General features: G+C 40.1%; 1 protein-coding gene across 1 annotated transcript in view; it reads right to left on the minus strand.

The window, feature by feature from the left end:
* FMN2 (formin 2) overlaps positions 1-25,077 on the minus strand; it is a 239,343-nt gene that overhangs the window by 190,964 nt on the left and 23,302 nt on the right. Inside the window, exons 3-4 of the mRNA XM_075596755.1 lie at positions 16,395-16,521; positions 4,646-4,707 (exon numbers count right to left, since the gene is read on the minus strand). Of these exons, the coding sequence (XP_075452870.1) occupies positions 4,646-4,707; positions 16,395-16,521 (189 nt within the window). The remainder of the gene's footprint in view (positions 1-4,645; positions 4,708-16,394; positions 16,522-25,077) is intronic.

A 25,077-nucleotide genomic window follows, 5' to 3' on the forward strand; every position in this document is an offset into this window, starting at 1 on the left:
TGTGTAAATTGTGTGAATTGTGTGTATAGTGTATTTACAGTACAAACATTTAAACAAACCCCCCCTCTCTCAATGAACTACAGAATGCAATGTGGCCATGACGAAGAAGAGAAAGACTAAAAATTTGTATTACTGTTTTTATTATTTTAAATGTGCATTATTCATGATTCTTTGTATTTTTTATTCTTCCATGATTATCCACCGGCCCTCAATATTCAACTGACAGAAGAACTACAGTACATGTACAGTACAAAGAAGATAAAGACTGAATTTTGTATTATTCATGATTATTTGTATTTTTTATTCCTGATAAAAGAAATATTTAATTACATTCACGATAATCATAATCATTGAAAGCCCCCCCCCCCCCCAAAGAATAAGAAAGAATTACAAAAATTGGTAATTTAACAAAAACATGATTCAGATGATGGTTTTTTTTAAATCTCTTTTTTTTTCTTTGAACTTTAAACTCACCTTGAATGTGTGTGTGTGTGGGGGGGGGGGGAGATTCTTGAAGAAGGCTTTGGGTTTGTGTGTTAAGTGCTTAGGGGTGGGCTACACTACTTATTGTAGTTGCCAAGAAGGGCTAATCAGATTAACATATTAAATTCGGGAAGGTGTGGATACACATTTCGATTCATTACATTAATCTAAACAGTACAGTACATGTACCGTTGTAAACCTCACAAGTCTACACTACAGTAGTTTCTGTAGTTGCCAAGAAGGGCTAATCAGATTAACATATTAAATTCGAGAAAGGATTATTACACGTGCGCATGTGTTACCCTAAACCAAGCCTCAAAGGGTTGGAGGGGGGTGGGTGGATGAGTCATACTGGGCTCTGCATTAATAATCAACAAGGTCCCAAAGAGAATTACACGCAGGCACAGGGATGTGACACCAGGCTCGGGACGATTAAAAACACAAAGCCAACCATTAGAACATGAATGGTCTGTGTCGATAAGAAGTTGAAATCAAATCCTTGAGCGGGGGGGGAGTAAAAACGGCATGAAGGATTAGCTGTACTGTCGTTCAAATAAATATTTTCAACAGGTCATGGTCATGTTTTGATCCCTACACCCACCCCCCCAAATAAATTAAAATCACATAAATAAAGCATGTGCATGACTAGTGTCGCATTAAAAAGCTAGAGTGCTGATTGAATATCAGAATATCGAGAATTTTTATGCAGGCACTTGTCTGGAATCGAAACCAAAAAAAAAAAAATTGAACTTCTACAGTAAATGAATGTGACACCAGGCTCTGTACGTTATACACGCAGGAATGTGATGACAGGTTCGGGAAGATTGAAGCCAGAAAGCCATAAATTCCAAGGAATGGTGTGGGAGATGTGTACTGTAGATAAGAAGTAGATAAGAAGTTGAAATACAGTAGTACTTTAGCCTTGTGTGTGCACGGGGGCGAGAGGGAGAGAGCTGTACAGTATGCGCCGAAAATGTGATACTGTAACACGCCTATGCGTTTAATTTTACAATTACAGTACTGCGCGCGCGCACAGACTTGCAGAGAATGTACGGCTGTACTGTACTGTAGGTTGAATTGCTATTAGACTTTTTGGACAACAGCTCGTGAACGCCCATCTGTGTTTTTAGACGGCATTGCAGTATAGCATACAGCGCGAAAATTCCCAGCGCTAATATCCCGAAAACCGCTATGCAAAAAAAGAAAACAGACCGCATCTGGTCGCGTCTTGTCAGAGCGACGCGGCTACGGCCGCATTAGGATAAAGGCGGCCACAGCTGTATGATGGTGCTGATGTCAATACAGTCATTAAGATCCTCTGGACTCAATGTATTTAATACATAAATCCAGTAGGTCTCTCTTAAATGTAAATGTTTATGTCTGTCCTCACTTAGCAAGGTGGATTTGATGGCTTCAATACCCATTACTACTAGGGAAGATGGATCTTGGTAATGTCTTAACATATAGTGCCTGGATAAACTATGTGTTTGTAATTCATGCACTATATTTCGTCGATGTTCAAGGACCCGCGTACTTAAAGTATGTGCTGTCCTTCCAATATATTGGATACCGCATGAACACATAATGGCATAAACTATAAAATGTTGATAAACAATTTATATGTCCCTTAACCTGATGTATTGAACCATTCGAATAAGAGCTGATCTTATCTGTTTTTTTTAAATGCTTGCAGGCACAAAAGTACTTGGATGCCCTCTAATAGCAAACAAATAAATACTCTAATTTTGGTCTGCTAACCTTTCCTTCCCCTGTGTGTTCTGATTTCTTTGTATCGCTGCTGGGTTTTTTTTTTTTTTTTGATACATTAAAGAACAAACTTGGTGAGATCAAAAGGAAAACATGTATCATTTTCGCTTATTTATTTTTTGAGTACTGATCCAGTATGATTTGTGTGTAAAATGGTTGCGTGTGAAATTACAGTACATGTGTCCCTAGAGAATAGGATGCTGCAAGTAATCTATTTATTTATAAAATATTTTACCAGAAAAACAAATACATACATTAAGCGTTACAGCTCGTTTTCTAGTAAGTACTGGAAACAAAGTTATGTTGACAACATTACTTTTGTTTTATTGCCTGCATCTTGATAAAGGTGCAATTTTAGGACAAAAATGTCGATTTTGCATTAAATGTGTTCAGTTTGTCACTGAGGACGAGCTTATATTGTCGGTGACGCGACCGATGACGTTGCTGTCGCCATTTGCAAAAGATGTGTTTCGGTTTTGGACGACGTCGCTGGCTGCAAGGCCAGCGACGTCATAAAAGCGGAGGGCAGAGGCATGGAGAAGCTCCCGATTGGCCACCAGGGGGGGCCGTCGCCGAAAAAAATCAAATACCAGTGACTACCAGATTTCAATGTCGCTCTGTCGGGTGCACTGGTAAGTAGAAAGATGGGGAGAAGAGCTCCCCTAAGTATGCTCCATTCAATTATAGTGGATGTGGTGAAGTTAGTTGTACATATATATTGTACTAGTAGGACGGCAAAATGAATACATAATAGGTGGAAGTGGCCACGGTGGATGTAAATGTCCATCTATCATATGGCTGAGATCCAAAATGTGTCCTCCAATGGTATGAAGCCTGATTAACCTCTCTGTGTCTGGCCCAAGCACTGTGAAAATGTATTCTGTGCCGGTCCTAATACACGGTGTATAACGGAGGTGTCCTATGGTGTCCTATGGTGTGAATATGGCAATGGGAGAGGAACGGCAAAGAGGGGGGGACACTTAGCTTGGCACTATAAGCGCACGCGACGGCGACAATGCATTTGTTTTGCTGTGATGTGACGGCGCGTCGCCGGCACTATAAGCGCAGTCCGAGTCCAGTGGAGTTGTGTCTTATTAATTTGTTCATGTTGACATGACAAATTACAGTTATAAGCTGCTCTAGTGGTATCCTAGAAGGATATGCAAGTCAAAATAGACAAATATAGGGTTTGCTCAATTACTGAAAATATATTTCAATATGTCTCCAATTATAAAACCATATGAAACATATATCCATGCTGTATATCTAAACGTAAAGTATATTGTTAATTAATAATGCATGCAGAACAGGTAACCATTGCTCAGCCTAAGTAAGTGAGGGGAAAGGTGCTTCTCTGGGGTAGGTAATTGGTATAGACTAAACAGAGAACAAAGTAACCCAAGTTGTGGGCACTCATCTAGGGGAATTGTTTCAAAAAAGAAATAAAAATCATGTAACCCCCTCCTAATGGGTTACTAGCATGGTTAGTGTATGCTAGGCCCCACCTTCGGTTTGTATGTAAATCCGGACACCGCACAGGGGTATTTAATGAAAAGGGACTGTTCTAAAAGGCCAGGTTGTAGGAGGACAAGAGGAGAAGAGCCTTGGGGAGAGTAGACACCAATGTTCTTACAGTAATAGTATAGACCAGGCCCCCTACTTTATTATTTTATATACAGGGATAGAAACTTTGTTAGTTAGGATCCCTAGAGAAGACTGATGGAGTCCAGAATAAGTTGCGAAGTATGAAATGGCATGCGACAGAGGGCCTCAGTAACGAGGATTGCTGGATGCCGGCAGATCGACTAACAGCGGATCTGCATGGACATTCCTCTCTTACTGAAGTGGAAGTGGCAGTTACCATAAAGGACAAAAAGATATTGGGTTACATATACAGGACCCACTAGGATTCCCAAATGGCCTAGTACCTCCTTTCAAGTGTTAAGAGTTGACACTAATGGAACAACCATATTCATGTATGTCTGATATTATATACAGTGAAAAATTGGCAAATATGAATGAGCAGTCCCGGTGCTGGGGACACGAATAAATCACAGTTGTACTACAAAAGTTACTGGCACCCATTATACTACAACCTTGCTTTCTCATCGCCCAGCTGCCTGCATACAGCCCCTGAGTCAAGGTAACCCATTCGGAGTAGCCATACAACACACACACACCGATGTAATCTCCCTAGAAGCCGGGCAGGGAGGATTACACATTATACAGTTAATTATGACACAGCATATTTATGATTATGGCTATGCAGTGTGGATTTATGTAATGTAATCCCTATTTGTTTGGTCATTGCATTAGGAATTTTGGTGGACTAGGCACCCATTACACCGGTCATGTCGCACTTACACAAAAATGTTGTAACCTATTAATATCTTACCTTTATCTGCTCAGTGTCTTCTGTGCATTTCTTTTCCACCTCAAGCCCAGGAGATTGATATTCTAAAACAAATATATTTGTACTTTAAATGACAGGTCATAACTACATTAATTTTAGTTAGTGAACTACAAGTGAGACACATTTCATACATCCTTCAGTGTGAAGAAACCAATCGTGATTAAGTGCTTGTTTTAAATTGTAATGTCTTACGCATGGAGGCAATTGAGTAAACACAGCCCGATTATAGAAGAGTGGAGACTAAATGGTTTGGACAACATTTGGAAAATTCCAAAATTCAACCCTTTTCCTGGAAAATACTTATGACTAGCTTTTCATTTGTGTGCAACATGAATGAGGAGTAAAACAGTTAAGCGATAGAGAGAATATATATACCATACGATACCGGTTGCAACACGACATCAAGGGACAGCACGCAGGTAAGTAAATCATGTATTTCGAACATGTATGTTTTCAGGACTCAAATATGTTTAAAATCCACTTGAGTTGTTATTTATCTGATCTCTTGTGGTACGTTTTATGGGGCATTATATTTGTTATACAAAATGACCCATATGGAGAATATAGATATCTGTGGATAAGATATATTATGTTTTCATGCAGTAGCTTATCATTGTGATATATATATATGAATATTTACATTAGGCTCTTTTTGGGCTCTGCTTGTGTTCACATATATTTGTTTCATCCTGAGATTTCCCCTCATCATAGGATTGTAGTTCTATATGGATAGACTATAGTCACTACATATATAAAAATATTTTTTTGTATCCTTATCTATACAATTGTATTATATTTATGCTTTACATAGTTACATATTTACTTCGGAGCGCCGGCTTGGTTTCACCATGTCTGTTGCATGAGGTTCTGCATGCAATATGTCGGTTGTGTCCATGCAGAATTTTTAATTTTATATGCAGCACTTATTATTAATATACATCTAGGTAGTTTATCACGCAACCTTTCACATTAGGTATCTAGTTTAGTCTATTCTTTCAATCGTTAAGCACCTTTGGTTCTATATGTATTACACTATGGTTATGGTGGTTATTTTAGATTGATATTTATATATTGTCTACACTTAATTGATTATATACACTATTATGTTATTGGTTGTACACAATTTAGGTGTTTTATTTCACTATTATCAAGTTTATATTCACATCAAAGAAGCTTCAAATGCATGTATTCAGGTACTTAGATGGTGTTCACTTCACTTTATCATTTTTTACTGATTCACTTTTTTGAGTTGTGTGTATATTACTATGTTTCATGTTGTTGTTCTTAGTTGTTATTTTAGCATTATTGGCTCCCCACATCATCCCTTTTCCATCCAGTACTCGGTTCATGGATGCAGCCATCACCATGCGGTGTTGGCTAGCAATCATGTACTTGATTATACCTGGATGATGGGAGGAGCTATATATATACTGCTTGCCTCACCCACCCTAATCACCCTTTGAAAAAGCGCCCTGAGAGGCGGGAAACGCGTCAGGGGATGTATGCTGTTTTTATCTCTTTTGGCTTATATGCCCAATAAAATGATTTAACTTTATCTACTACCAGCCTCCATCCATTCTAGCAGTGCCCCATGTTCTCTCCCCCTTTTCTCTACCATATATCTCCACCTTGGGAGCATGCCATGGAACGAGGACTTTTGTCAGTGCTTATACCTTTTTACTATGGATGCCATCCGCAGTGGTGAGTGATACCGGAGCACTAGCTGCTCTGCTAGCAGCCGGACCATACCATACAAGAACCTCCCACCAGGGGGAGTCGCACCGTGATGTCACAGCCAGTTCAACAGCCTGATGGGAGTGTGCCAGGACCAACAGGCTACATCGCGGCGGATCGTGCAGAGTGTCTGACAGAGTTCAACCCCGGAGCACTTTGGATCAGGTGAGCCCGCCTCCGTATACACCGTATATTACACAAGTTCTACATCTACTACTACGGGGAGGCAGTATAGGCTCTCATAGCTCCACGGACGGGGACACCCACAGACAGACCTCTGTTACTACCTATTCATTATTCTGGACATTTGGTGACCTGTTTTATTTTCATCATTCCCCAGCTTCGGTATCACTCCCCTTTATGACTCATGATTTGCACCTCATTCCCCCACCTTTTACCCCTTACCATTACCCACGTTGAACTGCATTGCATTCGATCTTGAAGCACATACATGGGACTTGTCCTGTTTTCACAATCATATGTTACTAAATAGTTGGTATAGCAACCCAAAGAAGCTAAACACATTAAATCTATCATTGCCTTGTATTGGTTTGAAGGAACTTCATTCAGAAAGGATTAGATAGCAATAAAAGAAAAAAAGAAGCGCATGCTCCATAGCACAATATAATTTAATTATGGTGTTCTGAACATAGACAAGTTATACATACTCAATTGTGAATGAGGTGGATAGCAATATTACATTACCAATGAGAACTGTAAGTTAAATAAAGCTGTGAGGCAAGAATTTTCCTTAGCAGCCAAAAAAGTTGTATAAAATGGTTCTTGAAAATGAATAGTGAAACCAGTAAACAAACACCTGGATGTAGCAGTTGTAAACTGTGATGTAAATTAGTAGATCACTCCATAAAGACAACACAGCTATAGGGGGTTCCCCAGGTAATACTCTGCTGTATGATGGGTTATCATTTACCCAAAGTTGTGCTGCCTTTCTTCCAGCATTAAGCAGTGTGTGGCTTGAAGTGGATGACGTTCACACTAACAACAGCTGAAATCGAGCAATCCAAAGGACGCTGGAAGTGTGGATTAGACACTCCGTGAAAACGTCCCAAATGAAGGAATAAACTCAAAAAGGTATTCAGCCATAATGTAGGGGGTAGAGTATGCAAATACCTCTGGAGCATAGTGTCTCTTGGCTCCCTGGCAACAGCATGTGTAGCAGTTAGAAATGTCCAAGGCTGAAAACAGCTATGAGTCAAGCAACCTTTGAAAAGCTTGATGGGTAACAGAGTATCATAAGTTGTAGATGGTGTGTATGGGAGCTTACCATCCAATATGCAATGTGCAAAAAGATTGTCCCAACGCATGTTTCTATCTCAAGGATATACTGTAGTAACTATATGGTAGCATGATCTTAGATACCCTAAAGGTTACCTAAATGGCAGAGGACAACATTTCAAGCTGAAATCATGCTCAATGATTCCAATGATTGACATTTGTAAATGTATTTACACAGGCAAAAAGAAGAGTAAGCTAACACAATAAATGTCAGCATCTAAAAATATAGTAAACATATTATAGAACAAATACTAAAACATACTCAACTTAAATGTATAAAAAATGTTAACCTACAAAAACATAACATGAAGCTCCATTATATAACAAATAATATATATGAAAAACAAATGTATATATGTTAATGATAAATTTCATTAATTGTATGAAGTGCCATGCAATAAAAGAACCATGGCTCCAATAACTGCATATAAAAATCTAAACAAATTTGAAACTGGACATTGATGATTGAACAAAATGTAATTCAAAACTGAAAACAATGAAACCATGAGCTTGATTTAAAAGATCCATAATATTTTTATAACATTAAAATACTGACTATGTATATGTAACTCTTGTTCCCCACCCTAAGGGAGAATCACTGCGATTACCTTGTGATGGCGCTACCTGTTGGTTCACAGGAAAGCCCTGAGTGCCCGCCGGTGGTAGTGGGGACGAACAGGACAGGCTTTAGAGTTCTTTCTGAGTTTCTCACTCGGTGTAGTGCCTCCATTCCCCGCAGGCCCAAACAGAGCTGGATGCAGTCTCAGCAGGAGAGCTCTATGGTATTCCCCCTGATTAACTGCACTCTCAGGCAGGAGTATACAAAACAGGAACAGTCTTTATTCTTACAGCACACAGCATACAACGGTACACTTCTTCTTGGGTCCCTGGAATCAACCCCCAGGGCTTGAGGCTCTAAAGGTCTATCCCTATCTCCCTTATTCCCTGGTGGAATAAGGGGTAGTTGCCCCACTCCCCTAAGGGAGAGGGTCTCTCCAACACTCCGAACAAGAACTCCAACTCAGAGCCCAGCTCTGAACTACTAAATTTAGTCTGTGAAGCCCCTTATGTACCCAGAGGGAAGGTCTTCGGTCTGAGCCCATGATTGGGAAGAACACAGGCCTAGTCCCACCCCCTGTCACTCAAGGGAGCTGCTTACTGCGGGGGGAAACCCAGATTGACCCTAACACTGCCTGCATTGGTACCAGGCCTTATGTGTTAAGCAGGGCAGATTAGTAGCCAAGAGGATACATGGCTACATTAATATCATTATGCCACCCGTAAAGATCAAAACAGCTCACGGGAGAACATATGATATTAAATCAGTATCTGTCCAATACTCAGTTTTAGATCAAGATAATGAAATAAGGTTGAAATTCAATGCCACATGAAAAACAATTATGTCCATGAAGCATTTGATAAACGCATATACAAAGATAGTGTGACGCGTAGCTCACCACAAACGAGGCGCGACCGCGGGGTTGAGGTAGGGATTGAGACAGAACGCCGACCACAACCGCAAGGGCGCGTCTAGAGAGTAGGATGGTCATACTAGCAGGGTCAGGATTATAGAAGACAGCGTAGTCAGAGTACTTGCCAGGTTCAGGAGTAGAGAGTAGCGGGTCGGGGTACGTAGCCGGAGTCAGGATTGGAGGAGGGATTATCGTTAAGCCAAAGCCAGAGTCAGTGCAGGAGAGTATCACAAGGTCCAAAGCAAGGTCAGGCAGCAGGGATACAAGACAGCAAGCCAGAGTGCAGGAATGCAGCGAGGTACAGTGTCACAAACCTAAGTTATGCTCGGCAATGACTGACTGTACAGACAGGATATAAATAGGACCTCCCACCAATAGGAGGTAATCAGGAAGTAGGTAGCCCTTCCCTGGTAGGCTGCTGGATATTCGGGTGTGTCCTATTGAGCTGCCCACTTGTAAGTGGAGGTGGGGCTACCAACTACTGCACGCGCACCACTCGCGCAACTGAAGGATGACCCGGTCGCACGCGCACCACGGCACCTGCATCAATGCAGGGGCGGAGACCGAAGGCAGGACCCGAGGGGAAGCAGGAATTCCGCGCATGCCCGCCGCGTCACGCATCGCGGATCCCAGAGTGGGGGCGGAGTCCAGAGACAGAACGAGGGGTGGGGCCAGTAGAGGACCGCGGGGACCGTGCAACTCTCACTGCTGAATGGGGACGCAGACCAGGTATCGCAACCTGGGACACCGATAAGCGCTTGAGAACCCCTGTTAGGATGCCCTCTCTGAGTGCCTTTCGCTCTGGATGGATACGTGAGGGTTAAGGGGACAGAATCGCCCGAATGGCAAATCCTCACAGATAGTGGGAAAGGGCATAATAAACAGTGAATCCTAAAGATATTCCCATAATATAAAATTAATTTAAAAAAAACTGTTTCCTTATATGTGGTGCTGTAGGGATGAATATGGAATCTAAACCCAAAAAAAGATTATGGGAACCCCATAGAAGACAAAGGATATGAGACACTTTTAGATCTATCGTGCAAATAGAGTACTGGTTCATTGAGGCCATTGGGCACCAGATTATCCAATTTAAATATCCAAAACGTTTCTTGGTGGCAGAGTGTTTTGAATCTGTCATCGCCAAGAATGGAAATGGGAATCTGCTCTAACCCCATAATTTCAAAGTAGATACATCCTTGTGATGTTTAGTAAAGAAATGTTTAGGAACTTCATGCGTTTGTGTGCCCTTTAATATACACCCTCTAGGTTCCAAAAATCAAGCAGAGGGTGGGTATGTGGTTCTGCCAATATAATAAAGGCTGCAAGTGATTAAATAATACATGGCTGGTTCTACAGATTATATTTACTTTAACCAGAAACTGATCATGAGTTTTCAAATTCTCAAAAGAACTAATCAGTCATAAAAAATGGACGAGAGACACACCTAGATGTCCCGCAATTGAAATTGCCCATCTCTGCTATATTTGAAGGATTCACCACGAGAGAATGAGGATGGAAGATGACTAGGTGCCAGAATATAAATATATATTATATATATATATGTAACCATGCTGTAAAATGGTTGCAGTCATCTCTCCTGCTGACAGTAAGGCCTGGTAAGTTATGGGCATGCCAGCAGTAATCATGGAGGTTTGCCCTCACACCCTGGTGAGGTGCCCTATGTATGGATGGGAGTGGTCACAGGCTCTGACTCCCTGGTTGGTGATGTCAGAATTGTGTCAGCCCCCAGAGGATACATAAGGCAAAGCACTGATCAAAAGTTAGGTTAGTCTAGGTTCTTCTGAGGATTAAGAGTTCGGAGTTAGTATACTAAGAGGACTAATGAGACTGTGACCAGGGACCTGGCACAGGTGAAGTATCCCTGCGGGGATAGGGAATCCCTACATTAGGAGGACATTACCTTTCAAAGGGAAGTACGGTGAACAATTGAGGGCTGAATACACCCCATTGTGGAGGGCAGCTGGCCCACCGTACTAATAAAGATGTTCCTGATTAACAACACTCTCGTGTGCAAGTGTGGAGTTATTGCACAGAGAGAAGCACCACAGAGGAGTTCCTCATCAGATTCATCCCCAAGTGGACGCCGGGATCCTGATGAGGTGGAGGCGCTGCACTGAATCTAGGTAGGACTCAGCACACTACCTCAGCTGCCTGTCTGGGTTGGCAAATCCCCACACACCATCATGCGGGAGACTCAGGAGTCCTGTAGCCAACAGGTGCACCACCAGACACTACACCGTAATGGGGACTGGTTAGACCACAGGGGCCAATATGAGATTGGGGGGGTCAGACCGGGTCAGAAAACCCGTTACATATATATATATATATTTTATATATATATAAAAGTCTAAAAAAAAAAAAAAATTTATATATATATATATATATATATATATATATATATATATATATATATATATATTTTTTTTTTTAGACTTTTAGCCTTGTGGAAGATCACATTAGGTGAAGACGGAAAGTTATCTTTCAAAATTTGATCCACCACAAGAATCCACCAATGTTTAAGAAAAATCTGTTTTTGTTGGCTGACTGGTTAAACTTGGTCACCAAAGCATATGACATATACCTTTAGAGTTTGTCAAGAACCCCACTCAAAGCTCTACACTTGTGTGCCAATGTATCCTTACAGTGGTTCTACCCAATACTTCTTTCTTATGAAGATTGTGCACCTGTCTAAAAACCCTTATTAAAAAACTTATTTTTTTAGACACACATATTGTCTTTCAAAGTCCTGCATCTCTGAACAATTACATTTTAAACTGCTGAATTGCCCAAATGGGATATTTTCATTCCATTTTCCATAATGATTTCTCTTTGCCTCCAAGTAAGTATTGCATGAGACCTCCTTGATATGTACATCACTCTTAATCTGAAGCTGAATCTATGGTTAAGACAAGATCCAAGAAAACTATAGATTGTTTATTTGTAACAAGCATAACAATTAAACCTAAATAATTTATGTTAATATGGCAAAACAAATCCATCAAATCAGCCTCCTCACCATCCAAATAATAAGACTGTCCGCCCAAACATGGGAGTGTTCCCCAACATCCCATGAAGATGTTGGCATAACTCAGGGTTACCATGGCCTTTCAACAGATTTGTAAATAGAATTGTTCAAACAAAAAAATCATTATGACAAAATTAATTTAATACGGTCCAAGAGGAAAAGCTTCTGTGGCAAGGTTACATGTCCATCCAAAAAATGACTGATGGCATTTAGTCCTTTTGTTTGGTAAATGCAAGTATACAGAGCTTGGACATCACAGGTAGCCCATATATAAGTGGATTTTCATTCAGAGACCAAATCAATGACGTGCAACAAATCTGATATGTATGATTGTAATTGGACAACAAAAGGTCTGTAAAAGTTCAGCACCATATTAAGAAAAATTGGACATCAGTGATCCGATACCCAATATGATGCGTCTGCCTGGCGGATTAAGGAGGCATGTACAGATTTAGGGCAAATGATAAAATATGAGAATATGTCGATAAACAAGAACCTGAATTCTTGCTGTGTTAGAATACCAATCTTCTTTGCTTCCATTAGATGTACAGTACTGTAATTGAAAAATGGTTAGATAGGATTCAGTGGGATCTTTATATACCAGTATATAAGAGTCAGTGTCTCAAAAGTCTTAGTGCATGTGAAAGATAAATCAGAGCAATCTTGAATAACAATGGCCCCGCCTTTATAGACTTGTTTAATGACCAGTTGTTTATTATTTTGCAGCTCTTTGAGAGCATTTTTCTCCCCATATGGGAGTTTGTTCTTCATCTGATTATCAAGTTTGAACATGTTCTTAAAATCTTCAAATACCATAGAATGAAAAACATCCAAATGGGTACCTTTTCGAGTATTAAGGATAAAATACAGATTTTGGACAAAAGTTGGAATGTCTAAAACTTTTATAAATGACAATCTTATGATCACTGCCTAATATAGATAAAACTGGAATATCACTTTCAGTAACATCTAAATGCATTGAAGATTAACAAATGTCAGATTCCATTAGCACATACTGAAAGTTTGATAGATGGACTAAGTCCCTATAAACCAGAATGATATATCTTGATGATTCGATTTACCATCTTTAACAAAAAATGGTGATTAAGAGTAATTTCCCCAATATAATGGTTCAAATCAACTTGTTTAAAAGGTTAATTTGATCAGAAGAATACTGGGGGATAAATTAAATATACACCTATTTCTCATCTGATCCTCTTGTTTTCTTAATACACGGGCCTTTTTATTCTGAGTGGCCTTTCCTGCTCTAGTTTCTCTTCTCCTGGGGCCTTCCTTTTCCTTGCCCCTGGATTGTGATATGAATTTCTCTGCTGGTGGTTCCATAATGAGTAATGTCTCTCCGCTGAGTCTCTTCCCTCGGGATTCCCTAAAAAAAATTAGCATGGTTAGCTTTGATTTGGGTCTAGTTCCTGATGTCCACATATCATCCTCAACAGCACCTGAAATGGGTGTGGAGTCTTGTTCAGCAAGATCGGTCAGAACTGAAAATATATTTTCCATCTGAAAATCTGTTGAGGTTTTTCTCTAATTTATACTACCTTTTTATCATTGGCTATATAATTGAACTTTGTTTAGGTTTTCTGTAGGTTAACATGTTTTATACATTCAAGTTGAGTATGTTTTTGTGTTTATTATGTAATATGTTTAATATATTGTTTAGATGCTAAAATGTATTGTGTTAGCATACTCTTCTGTTTGACATTTGCAAATGTATTCACACAGGCAATCGTTGGAATTATTGAGGGATACATTGCCGCTTGAAATTTTGTCCTCAGCTGACTGCCATTTAGATAACGTTCAGGGTATTTAAGATCATTGTACCATATAGCAACTATACCCTTGAGAAAGTCACATGTATGTGAAGAAACGTGCGTTGGGACAATATTTTTGCACATTGCATATTGGATGGTAAGCTGCCATGCACACCATCTACAACTTATGACACTCTGTTACCCATCAGCTAATCAAAGTTTGCTTGACTAAATTTACTGACAGAAACCATAGCTGTTTTGAGGCTTGGGCATTTCTAACTGCTACACATGCTGCTGGTAGGGAGCCAAGACACACTATGCTCCTGAAGTACAGATTATTCAACCCGCTACATCACAGATTAATACCTTTTGGAGTTTATTGGTTCATTTGGGACATTTTCCCGGAGTGTATAATCCACACTTCGGGCGTCCACTGGATTTTTCTATTTCAGATGTTATTGTGGACATCATCCACTTCCAGCATCAAGCGGTGTGTGGCTGAAGGAAAGACAGCACAACTTTGGGGATTTTTCAGCTTTGGATTCCCCATCATACAGCAGAGTATTACCTGGGGAAACCCCTATAACTGTTTATGGAGTGATCTACTCATTCACATCACAGTTTGCAACTGCTACATCCAGGTATTTGTCTACTGGTTTCACGATTCATTTTCAAGAACCATTTTATACAACTTTTTTGGCTGCTAAGGAAAATTCTTGCTTGATTTAATTTAATGGATTCATTGGTAATGTTGTAATATTGCTATCCACCTAATTCACAATTGAGTATGTATAACTTGTCTGTTTTGAACACCATAACTAAATATATATTGTGCTATGGAGCATGCGTTTATTTTTCTTTTCTTGCTATCCTTTGGTCCCATCTGAAGCTGCTATGTCTCCATTGATCTATATATATATTATTCTTATCAAGTGAATTTACTTATACTATATTTTTGACTTCGTTATACACATTTTTTTAGGTTAATTGTATTTGTATGTATGCATTTCAATTTGTTTTGTTATCTCACAGTTTATATACTTTCTTAACACTATATCACTACACACACATTTAATATATTCAATAGTTAGTCATTCATTCTAATCAAGTCACATATTAATTGACACGCCATAATATTGTTATTTTAGTGAGCACTGAAGCTGCTGGTTATTTTAAAAAAATAAGACATTCTTTCAAGGAACATTCCACTGTGCCTTAAAAGAAAATAGTTCAACCAGTGTATCCTGCATGTGAAACTTGGACCCTGAATGGGAAGACAATTCAGAAGCTTCAGACAACTCAAAAGTATGAAGAGAGATAGAGAGATAGAGATAGAGATAGAGATAGAGATAGAGAGAGAGAGACTGGAAGGAAACGAAAAAGTCTGTGATATCACAATGGTGCATATAAATGGCAGTGGGCTGTGCATATAAGACAAAGATAGTACTCAACTGGATTCCAAGAAATATAAAGAAAACATGAGCAAAATTTAGATGGTCGGATGAAATGAGAAAATGTGTTGGAGCATCATAGAGAAGAGAAGCTTGAAACCACAGTACTTGCTAAATCATTGGGCAGGCCTCCATCTATCAGGGGATTGATCAGGGCTGAACATGCAACATAAATATATATAGAAAATCTAGAAGGCAGGCACACCATATTTACCACCAAACGTGATACTTTAATGATCAACGTCTCTGATTCCCAATGAAGCCTTTCTGGTCTTGAAAAGGGCTCAATTGGAAAGCTGAGATGTTGATCATACTTGCAACAAACGTGGTACATTAATGGTGTGCCTGCCCTCTTGATTTTCTAATTTATACTCAAACTAGTATTTGTGCAGCTGCACCCTGTCAAGTGCTTTGGATTACTTGTCTACTGTGTGCCTTATTTCCCTGATATAAAAGATAGAAATAAATTAGTGAATTATGCAAGAGTCTCCCTTATAAAAAGTGATTATTAGACAGTATTTTGCAAAAACTGTGCAAGGTCCTATATTAAATAAATATAAATCGACTTTCTTATAAAAATGTAATCGCCCTTATCATAACAATTTTAATTGTATTCTGTGAAAAAATAGTATATTTTCCTTTTCATCAGATCTATTGAATTAATTCATATCAGTTAATTATGTTTGTTTGACCAATGATGAAATTATTTAATAAAGAACAAAACAGTGTTAAGATACTAAATATCATCACTAAATACTTATACGTGTCTGTATTCTTTAAGGTGTCAGCAGTCACATGCAGTTTTACAATTGGCTATGTTTTAAATGGTTAGGAAATCAATAGTCACTAAAATAGCATATAATTAACCATTTAAGTGTGCTTAAAAACACCAGGACACTTTACTTTGTATAAACACATTAAATTTAAAAATGATGTTTTAAAATAGCGAGGTCTTACCTGCTTCTACATCTGGTTTAGATGCTGGTGGCCATGCGGTCTGAATTCTCCGTGGAAAATGTTCTTCTAGGTAATCCAACGAATGAGTAGGTTGACTAACTGCAGCCCATGTGTAAAGCTGGTCTTGCTGTTGGGAGAAAAAAAAAATCAAAAAGGAAAGTTTGAGCGGCACACAGCTCCACATGTGTATATTTGTATTGAGAAGAAAAGACACAGTGCACCAAGGGTAAGTAGGAGTAATTGTAATATAAAACAAAACAAGCATCTAAAACGTAGAATTAAGAAGATGACAAGCCGCTCGACACAAAAGAGAGGCGGATTGTAGAGATGTAGCGACGCACCACCATCCACTCAAATTTGGAGAGGGCGACCAAAATTTTGTTCAAAATAACTTGGTTTATTGAAACATGTTTGCTGGGGAAAAAACGAACTACATGTTTCGCACTACATGCTTGCTCACGGTCTGAATAAGCCAAGCCTCTAACATCTTAAACTTAAAACTCTTAAAGGTTAGAGGCTTGGCTTATTCAGACCGTGAGCAAACGCGTAGCGCGAAACATGTAGGTCATATTTTTCCTCAGCAAACATGTTTCAATAAACCAAGATATTTTGAACAAAATTTGTCACCTTCTTCAAATTTGAGTGGATGGTGGTGCGTCTCTACATTTGTACAATTTGCCTGCACTTTTCCAGCCCAGTCGCACACCGGAGTATTCCTAACTCAGCAACTGCAACTTCAGAGCACAGCTCCCATGAAGATGTGAGTAAGAGATTTTTCTCTATTTTGTTTACTTCTTTGTGTGTGTGTGTGTATATATATATAGCTGATGAAGTCTCGCTTGAGACGAAACGCGTAGAGATTGCTGTGGAGCCTACTGTCCAGGTTATATATTTTATTTGCACTCATCTACATTATTGCACTCCTGCTGCTTTGCTAGCATTTTGCTACCAGCCATTCAGACATTCAAGTTCCTGTTTACACTGTGAACTCTCCCCGGCTGAAACCTCACTGACATCATCGAGTTCACGCGAGACTCTATTCAGTGTATGCTTTGTGTAGCACCGGAGAGAGGGGAAGGCGGCGTCCCTCGTGGCTTTCGGTCCCTGCCAGGACCTAGAGGGGCTATTGTGGCAAGACACACCGCGGACATCACACCGAAGTCCTCCTCCTTGGGTTCCTGCGTCTGAACGGGCTGAGTTGTACTCAAAAACGCATTTTTTTCAGCTTTGTTTGTGAGTGTGCATTTTTATCCCTTACTCCGTAAATTTATTGTTATACAATTTTACGCTATGAGTGCGCCTGTTTTTTCTGTGTTTTTATATATATATATATATATATATATATATATATATATATATATATATATATATATATATATATATATATATATATACACACACACACACACACACACACGTACTCTGGTGGAGGGGGTAAGCTGCAAGCTGCATATATAAGGTTTAGGAGAATACTTTTGCACCTTGTAATTCAATGATTGATATATGTGGATACTACAGATGCCTAAATAGGTCCTATCTCCAATTTAACCATACCCCATTCTCACTCCACACAAATGAGCTATACATCTAAGGAATACTTAATCCATTAATTTTTTTCTCAAAAAACGGTGTTGGAACTTATTTATGAGAAATAATGAAGGAGTCTAGCGGACATGGTACTTTTTTTTTTTTTACTGTGTATTTGTATATAATCATCTCAAATCCTTATCTCACTGTCTCAAAATGGTGGCAAAGCAGACACAGGTGTTCAAAAAGATGTAAAATGGCAGTTGTGCCTGTTCAACAATACTAAAGCTTAAAACAATATATCCGGGTAAAGTGGAAAAAGTACATGCCAACATGCAAATGAGGTCTCAACCCCCAAATATGAAAAAGATACCTAAAATCAAGCGACCTCATTATTTGAAGGCCGCATTGTCCCTGGGCTTTACTGCATTCCGGAAGAAGGCATTAAGGCAAAGGGTGCAAAGAATGTGTAAGAAGTGGCTCAGCGAGTCAAGACACCGACTCTGAAAACAATTTTACAGAGTTTGAAGTAGGTTCAAATCCCAGTGTCAGCACCTTGTGACCTTGGGCAAGTCACTATCTCCCTGTGCCTCAAGCACCAAAAACAGATTGCAAACTGGGTGGGGACAGCATCTTTAAAAACCCTATGTGCTGCATACCGTGCACTATATTGTAATTGTAAAGCACTTTAAGTCCTATTGAGAAAAGAGCACAATATGAAATAAAGCTATAAAATAAGATGCATTTATATTTAAAAAAAAAAAAAAAAAGTGAGATCTGGTCTGCTACTAGTGTCTTTGATGAAAGATGGTACATACCTGTGAGGTAACAGGAGGGCTGAGAACTTCCGCGATGGTGTGGGAATTCTCAGGACAGGTTTACAGGGTACCTATGTTCATGGTTGCAGCGCCTCCAGTCAGCGAGGATCCTCTGGGATAGTAGGATGGTCCAGACTGGCACATTTTCTTTAGCCCAAGACAGTGAATCATACTTGCATATGGTTCCATGGTATTTATTGCATTGGTTAAGATCTTACAGCAGGTACATTCCTTTTCTTGCTTCCCCTTAGAAGGTCACTTCAAGGTTTGAGGCCCATCCAAGTTTCCTCCTACATAGACACACCCACTTTTGGGAGAGCCAGTATATATACTCTGGGGTTGCCTTGTAACCCTGTCCCATAACAGGGCAGGTCTGCTATTGACAGGTCATCACAATCCAGCATGTGACCCAGCCAGTACCTCCCCCAGCCTCACACTCAGGGACCTATGCAGGAAACAACGAAAAGCCCTATCTCACCAGTTTAAAAAAAAAAAATCCACGATCTCATTGGCTCTAGTCCCATGTGACGGCGCCATTTTGGTTTTGTTGACGTCATGTTAAAGGGAAATTCAGCACAGCCATTCTGATTGGTTGGCGTCATTTCCTTTAAATGACGTCATCATTTTTATTTATTTTTGCCAAAATCACATGCTTTTCACGGCCCAATCAGTACCGTGAGAACCATTTGATGCAAAATGTGATGTCATAGGCCTATAAAAGCCTATGTCGTCTCATTTTCCAGCTTGATGCCGTGGGGAGAGGACCTCCCCTCCGAAGAAGATGGACAGTGCGTGGCAGAAGAAGAACCCAGAAGACCATGAAGACCCCGCGGACGGTAAAGAAGACCCCAAAAAGAAGACCACTGACGGTATGGATTACAAAAACAAGAAAGAAGACACCACATTGGATTGAAATGTTTTTTTATTTTATGGGTTCCTGGTTCCTGTGTTTGGATTTGTTCAAGAGATAGCGGTTCCCCCGGAAGTCAGTCATTGGTCATCTAATGGTAAGTAAACAAAAGACATGTATTTTATTTAAGTTTTAAATGCTTTTTCCCCCCCTAACATGTCAGAATTATTTTATTTAATGTCCATTTAATGCCCCTGTATGTATCTTTATCCCTATGGAGCTATATACAGATATAGGTTTATTAAAGGGCTGTTTTGCAAATGTTTAATTGCCTTTTTTCATGTCTTGTAAAAGTATTTTCCCTTTTTGGTTACAAATGTGTGTGTGAAATGTTACAGTATTTTGCTTTAGTTATCAGTCATTTCAGATGATGATTGCACGGATTTATTTCTTGTCTGTGCCTTAATTATTTATAGTGGCTTTTTGTTGAAGTTAGATTGGGTCTGATCATGTTAGTTAGAAATAGAATATTTTTCGGAATGGTTTTGTTTTAGCATTACAATAGTGAATAAGGGTTTGGGTTTGGATTTGGTTGTAATGTATTTCGGATGGCATCAATTGCGTGTTGGTAATTTATTAATGTGTACTTGCTTTGTTTATATTGAAAGTTTGCTTGGAATCGTGTATTTGTTTTGGACCATTTATTGCTATTGTGTACATGATGGAAATATTATTTGCAACATGCACACATTGTTAAATTGTATGTTTTATTGCCATTTGATATATATTGCTTTGGATAGGTGCTTGCTATGTTCTCTTATGATATGTGTTTTATTTTTCATTTGGCTTTGTTTTTAATTTGGCTGTGATGTTGTCAATTTGCGATCTGATGTTTTAAATTTGTACATGTATATCCTTAACCAACCATTTCTTAGTAGATTGGTTAATCATACATCTATTTTAAATATATATATATATTTTTTTTTTTTTAAATACATATACATATATATTTTAAATTATGTGAATGATGAAGCCACTCTACAAATGAATGGGTGCAGGGTGGCTTAACCCATTAATTACTTTAGCGCTTATTAACCGTTATTGTTATTAAGGGGTTAAGTGACACCAGAATATATTTGCTATTTGTGTGCCAACGGACTTTGCTGGCGTAGGGGCTTCAAATTGCTGACGTAAGTACAACTGTATTTATTTTATAATGATAGTTAATGTTTTTAATAATGGACAAATAATCTATTATCCATATCTGGATAATAGTTATTTTGCCCATTACTTTACTTTACAAGTGTTTGGGACCACCCGAAGGCCCCCAGGGCCCCGTGGGAACCACCCGGGGACCCTCAGACACCTGTGGGGCTGATCCGGGGACCCCCAGACACCCGCGGGCCTAACCTTTGGATACCCCATTTGGGGCCCACAGTGACCACCTGGAGGCCCACGGTGCCTGGCGGGGACCACCCGTAGGCCTCCAGACCCTGTGTGAAACACTTTGCTGGGCCACAGTGGGGCCTACGGACACCCGTCGGGCCCACCGGGACTCCTGTAGGTCTGGGGTATTAACCCTGTATGTGAAATAATAAATGATGATTTATGGGGGGGCAGAGGGGTGGGTGGGTTATGTATTGTTTATTAATTATTGTTATGTTTATTGCGGGTCTGTGTATTGTTTTGAATGTGGGTATTGGGGGTAGGGGGTATTGTCTCCAAGGAAGGGAGGGTAGGCCTCCCGGTGTGTAGGGGTGAGGGTGGTTAGGCCTCACGGGGGTGGGAAGTGGGGGGGGGGTGCTTAGGCCTCCAAAGTGGTGGGTGAGGGTGGGTTAACCCCTTAATGACGGTCACGGTTAATAACCGCTACGGTGATTAAGGGGTTAGGGGACATTACATTGGCTCTTTTTATGCTTGTCTTTGTTTTTCAGCACCCGAGGGCATGGACAGTGATGAAGATGAGGATGGCCTTCATCGTGGCTGGCGTTCAAGGGTGAGTGCAAGATGTATTTATTTTATTTATTGGGATTAATGTATTTTACATGGGCAAATGCATTATTATCCATATGTGGATAATAGTCATGTTGCCCATGACTATACTGTATGTGTTAGGGGGGGGGGGGGGAGGGGTGTATTTATTTAAAAGAATGTATGTATTTGTAATTGATTTTTTGGGGCACACAATTGGTACTGAAGGCAAGTGGTGACTCCCGGACACCTGCGGGAACACCCGAGGCCCACCGCCAGCCTATAGTACCATTCCTGTGCCTAACAAAATACCTAGGTGTTATGTATATAAGGGGGGTATAAGGGTTGTTGGGGGCACAGTGGGTGGGTGTGTTGTTTATTGCAATGTTTATTGCGGCCAATTGTCCCCAATAAACATGGTACTGTGACTTAACCCCTTCATTGCCTTAACGGATAGCCGCTAAGGTAATGAAGCAGCATTAATGTATTTGTATAATAGTGTACATGTGCAGGGGGTCTTCGGAGATGAACCGTGTTGGTTTTATGTCCGGGGACCCCCTGCTTCCTGAGATACAGGCCCGGTTATGGGGTGCCAGTATCTCCTATGAATGGAAATGTCCTGCGTCACGTGATCGGGCTATCTCCATGCATAGGAGATACCGGCATCTCATAACGGGGCCTGTATCTCATGAAGCAGGAGGTCCCTGGACATAAAACCAACGCGGTTCATCTCCGGAGACCCCCTGCACATCTACAATATTAATCCAATTGTAATGTAAACATTTTTTACTTGCCGGTGAGATTTGTGCAGAGAGAGGCAGATCTCGCTCTCTGCTGACAGATCTCGCCAGCGGAGTCCTTCTCGCCAGGGCTCGCCATCTCTCCGCCGGATTCCTCACACAGATATGCGCACCTTCCTGCATACTGCGAGGAGAATCCGCCAAAAACATGGCGAGTTCTACGTCTGGCGAATGGCCATTATCGCCGTTTCCTGCATAGGCCCCTCTGGCTGTTGCTAGATACTTTGCTTTGATACAGGAAGGTTATCCAAGGCTGCAATAGCACATTAGGCCTTCTGAAGGAACCCATCCACTGCCGGAAGCTAGGCTACACAAATACAAACATATAATATACAAAGCTATGCAAGACAATATGTATGTGTATGAAGATGCAAGACAATTATTGTGAAGACGATTATTGAAGATTACAAAATTTTATGAAACTGAAGCAGTGACATGATTGAGGTAAAAACACAAAAAACACAGCGCGAGACGCTCATAGTGCGATTAAAAGTTGTATTAACATAAACAGTGAAAGAGATAAATAATGTGCGTACATCAAATTGGTTTTAAACAAGCATTTCTGGGATATTTTACCCAAACACCAGGTGAAAGCCGGATATGATGTCGTCACAGGTATAGGAAGATTTTCCTCGTGGCCACCGGTTCCTCTCTGGGTAAAGGATGGGGTCTATAATCAGTCCCTGCTCCCACAAAGCGTCCAGCAAGTTTTCAGCCCACACGGGACAGCTGTTTCAAGGGGGGCGCACGACAAACAGGCTTCCGTTCTCCCTCCTCCGTTCAGGCACTTCCTGGTTGGTGACGTCACCGGAAGATATTCGCCGATAATAGCGCAAATTTGCTGGATCAGTTCACAACAGTGGGGCAATGTAAATCGCATTAATATATTATCCAACGCGTTTCGAAACCCGTAGGTTTCTTCATCAGGGATAGAATAAAGGTGGAAATGATCAGAATTAAATACCCCGCGCCAGTGTCCCATTGGTCCATCAATCACTCGCCTCAACCAATGGGAGAGAGGCTGGGAGGAGTCGACGGCTCGATCTATACACACTAACTGTTGCTAGAGGCAACCTAACACAAACAATTCTAACTTTATTAACACTCGAAAGGACAAACAATTAAAAAATATATATACTTAATACACGCGATGGTTGATTCTAAAATAAAGAGAGGGATATTAGTGCATAGGCAGGAAAGGACACATAGCATACCCAAAAGGCTAAAAAAGCTATACTGCTCCTACTCCTGCTCATATACCCCTGAACCACTGGAGACCACATATCTCCATAGAAAATACAAAGAATATATATATACACATAACAGACCACCAAAACAATTTATTAAGTAAAGGTCTAAAGTGCAGATGACCACTAATAGGATTTAAATGTGGCCTATTATATGTAGGACGAACCAAGCGTCCATTAAAAGTGCGCATACAGGAACACCTGCGCAATATCAGGATAGGGTATATGAAGCACAGCCTATCAAAACATTACGCTCTGTGTCATAAGAGTGACCCCTCCTCCCTTTTATTTAAAGGGATTAAATGTGTATCAAGAAACAGAAGAGGGGGAGACAGGGGGAGACAGGGGGAGACAGGGTAAAAGAACTATCAAGGCAAGAAACCTTTTGGATACATAAGCTCAATACCCTGTATCCGGGGGGACTGAATGAGGATATAGACATTTGGTCCTTATATTGAATTATCCTCTTAAATTTATCCTATATCTGATTCAATTATTTTATATATATATATATATTTCATATATTTTTATTTACATTTATATACATTTACAAATATTGTTCTATAAGATTCAGATACTCCGCTGTCCTTTTTAACTCCCTTTTATAATATCCCATTAAATATGTATTTTTAAATCCTATTAGTGGTCATCTGCACTTTAGACCTTTACTTAATAAATTGTTTTGGTGGTCTGTTATGTGTATATATATATTCTTTGTATTTTCTATGGAGATATGTGGTCTCCAGTGGTTCAGGGGTATATGAGCAGGAGTAGGAGCAGTATAGCTTTTTTAGCCTTTTGGGTATGCTATGTGTCCTTTCCTGCCTATGCACTAATATCCCTCTCTTTATTTTAGAATCAACCATCGCGTGTATTAAGTATATATATTTTTTTAATTGTTTGTCCTTTCGAGTGTTAATAAAGTTAGAATTGTTTGTGTTAGGTTGCCTCTAGCAACAGTTAGTGTGTATAGATCGAGCCGTCGACTCCTCCCAGCCTCTCTCCCATTGGTTGAGGCGAGTGATTGATGGACCAATGGGACACTGGCGCGGGGTATTTAATTCTGATCATTTCCACCTTTATTCTATCCCTGATGAAGAAACCTACGGGTTTCGAAACGCGTTGGATAATATATTAATGCGATTTACATTGCCCCACTGTTGTGAACTGATCCAGCAAATTTGCGCTATTATCGGCGAATATCTTCCGGTGACGTCACCAACCAGGAAGTGCCTGAATGGAGGAGGGAGAACGGAAGCCTGTTTGGCGTGCGCCCCCCTTGAAACAGCTGTCCCGTGTGGGCTGAAAACTTGCTGGACGCTTTGTGGGAGCAGGGACTGATTATAGACCCCATCCTTTACCCAGAGAGGAACCGGTGGCCACGAGGAAAATCTTCTTATACCTGTGACGACATCATATCCGGCTTTCACCTGGTGTTTGGGTAAAATATCCCAGAAATGCTTGTTTAAA

Source organism: Ascaphus truei, chromosome 4 (assembly GCF_040206685.1).
Source record: "Ascaphus truei isolate aAscTru1 chromosome 4, aAscTru1.hap1, whole genome shotgun sequence".
In the NCBI taxonomy this organism is placed as follows: Eukaryota; Metazoa; Chordata; class Amphibia; order Anura; family Ascaphidae; genus Ascaphus; species Ascaphus truei.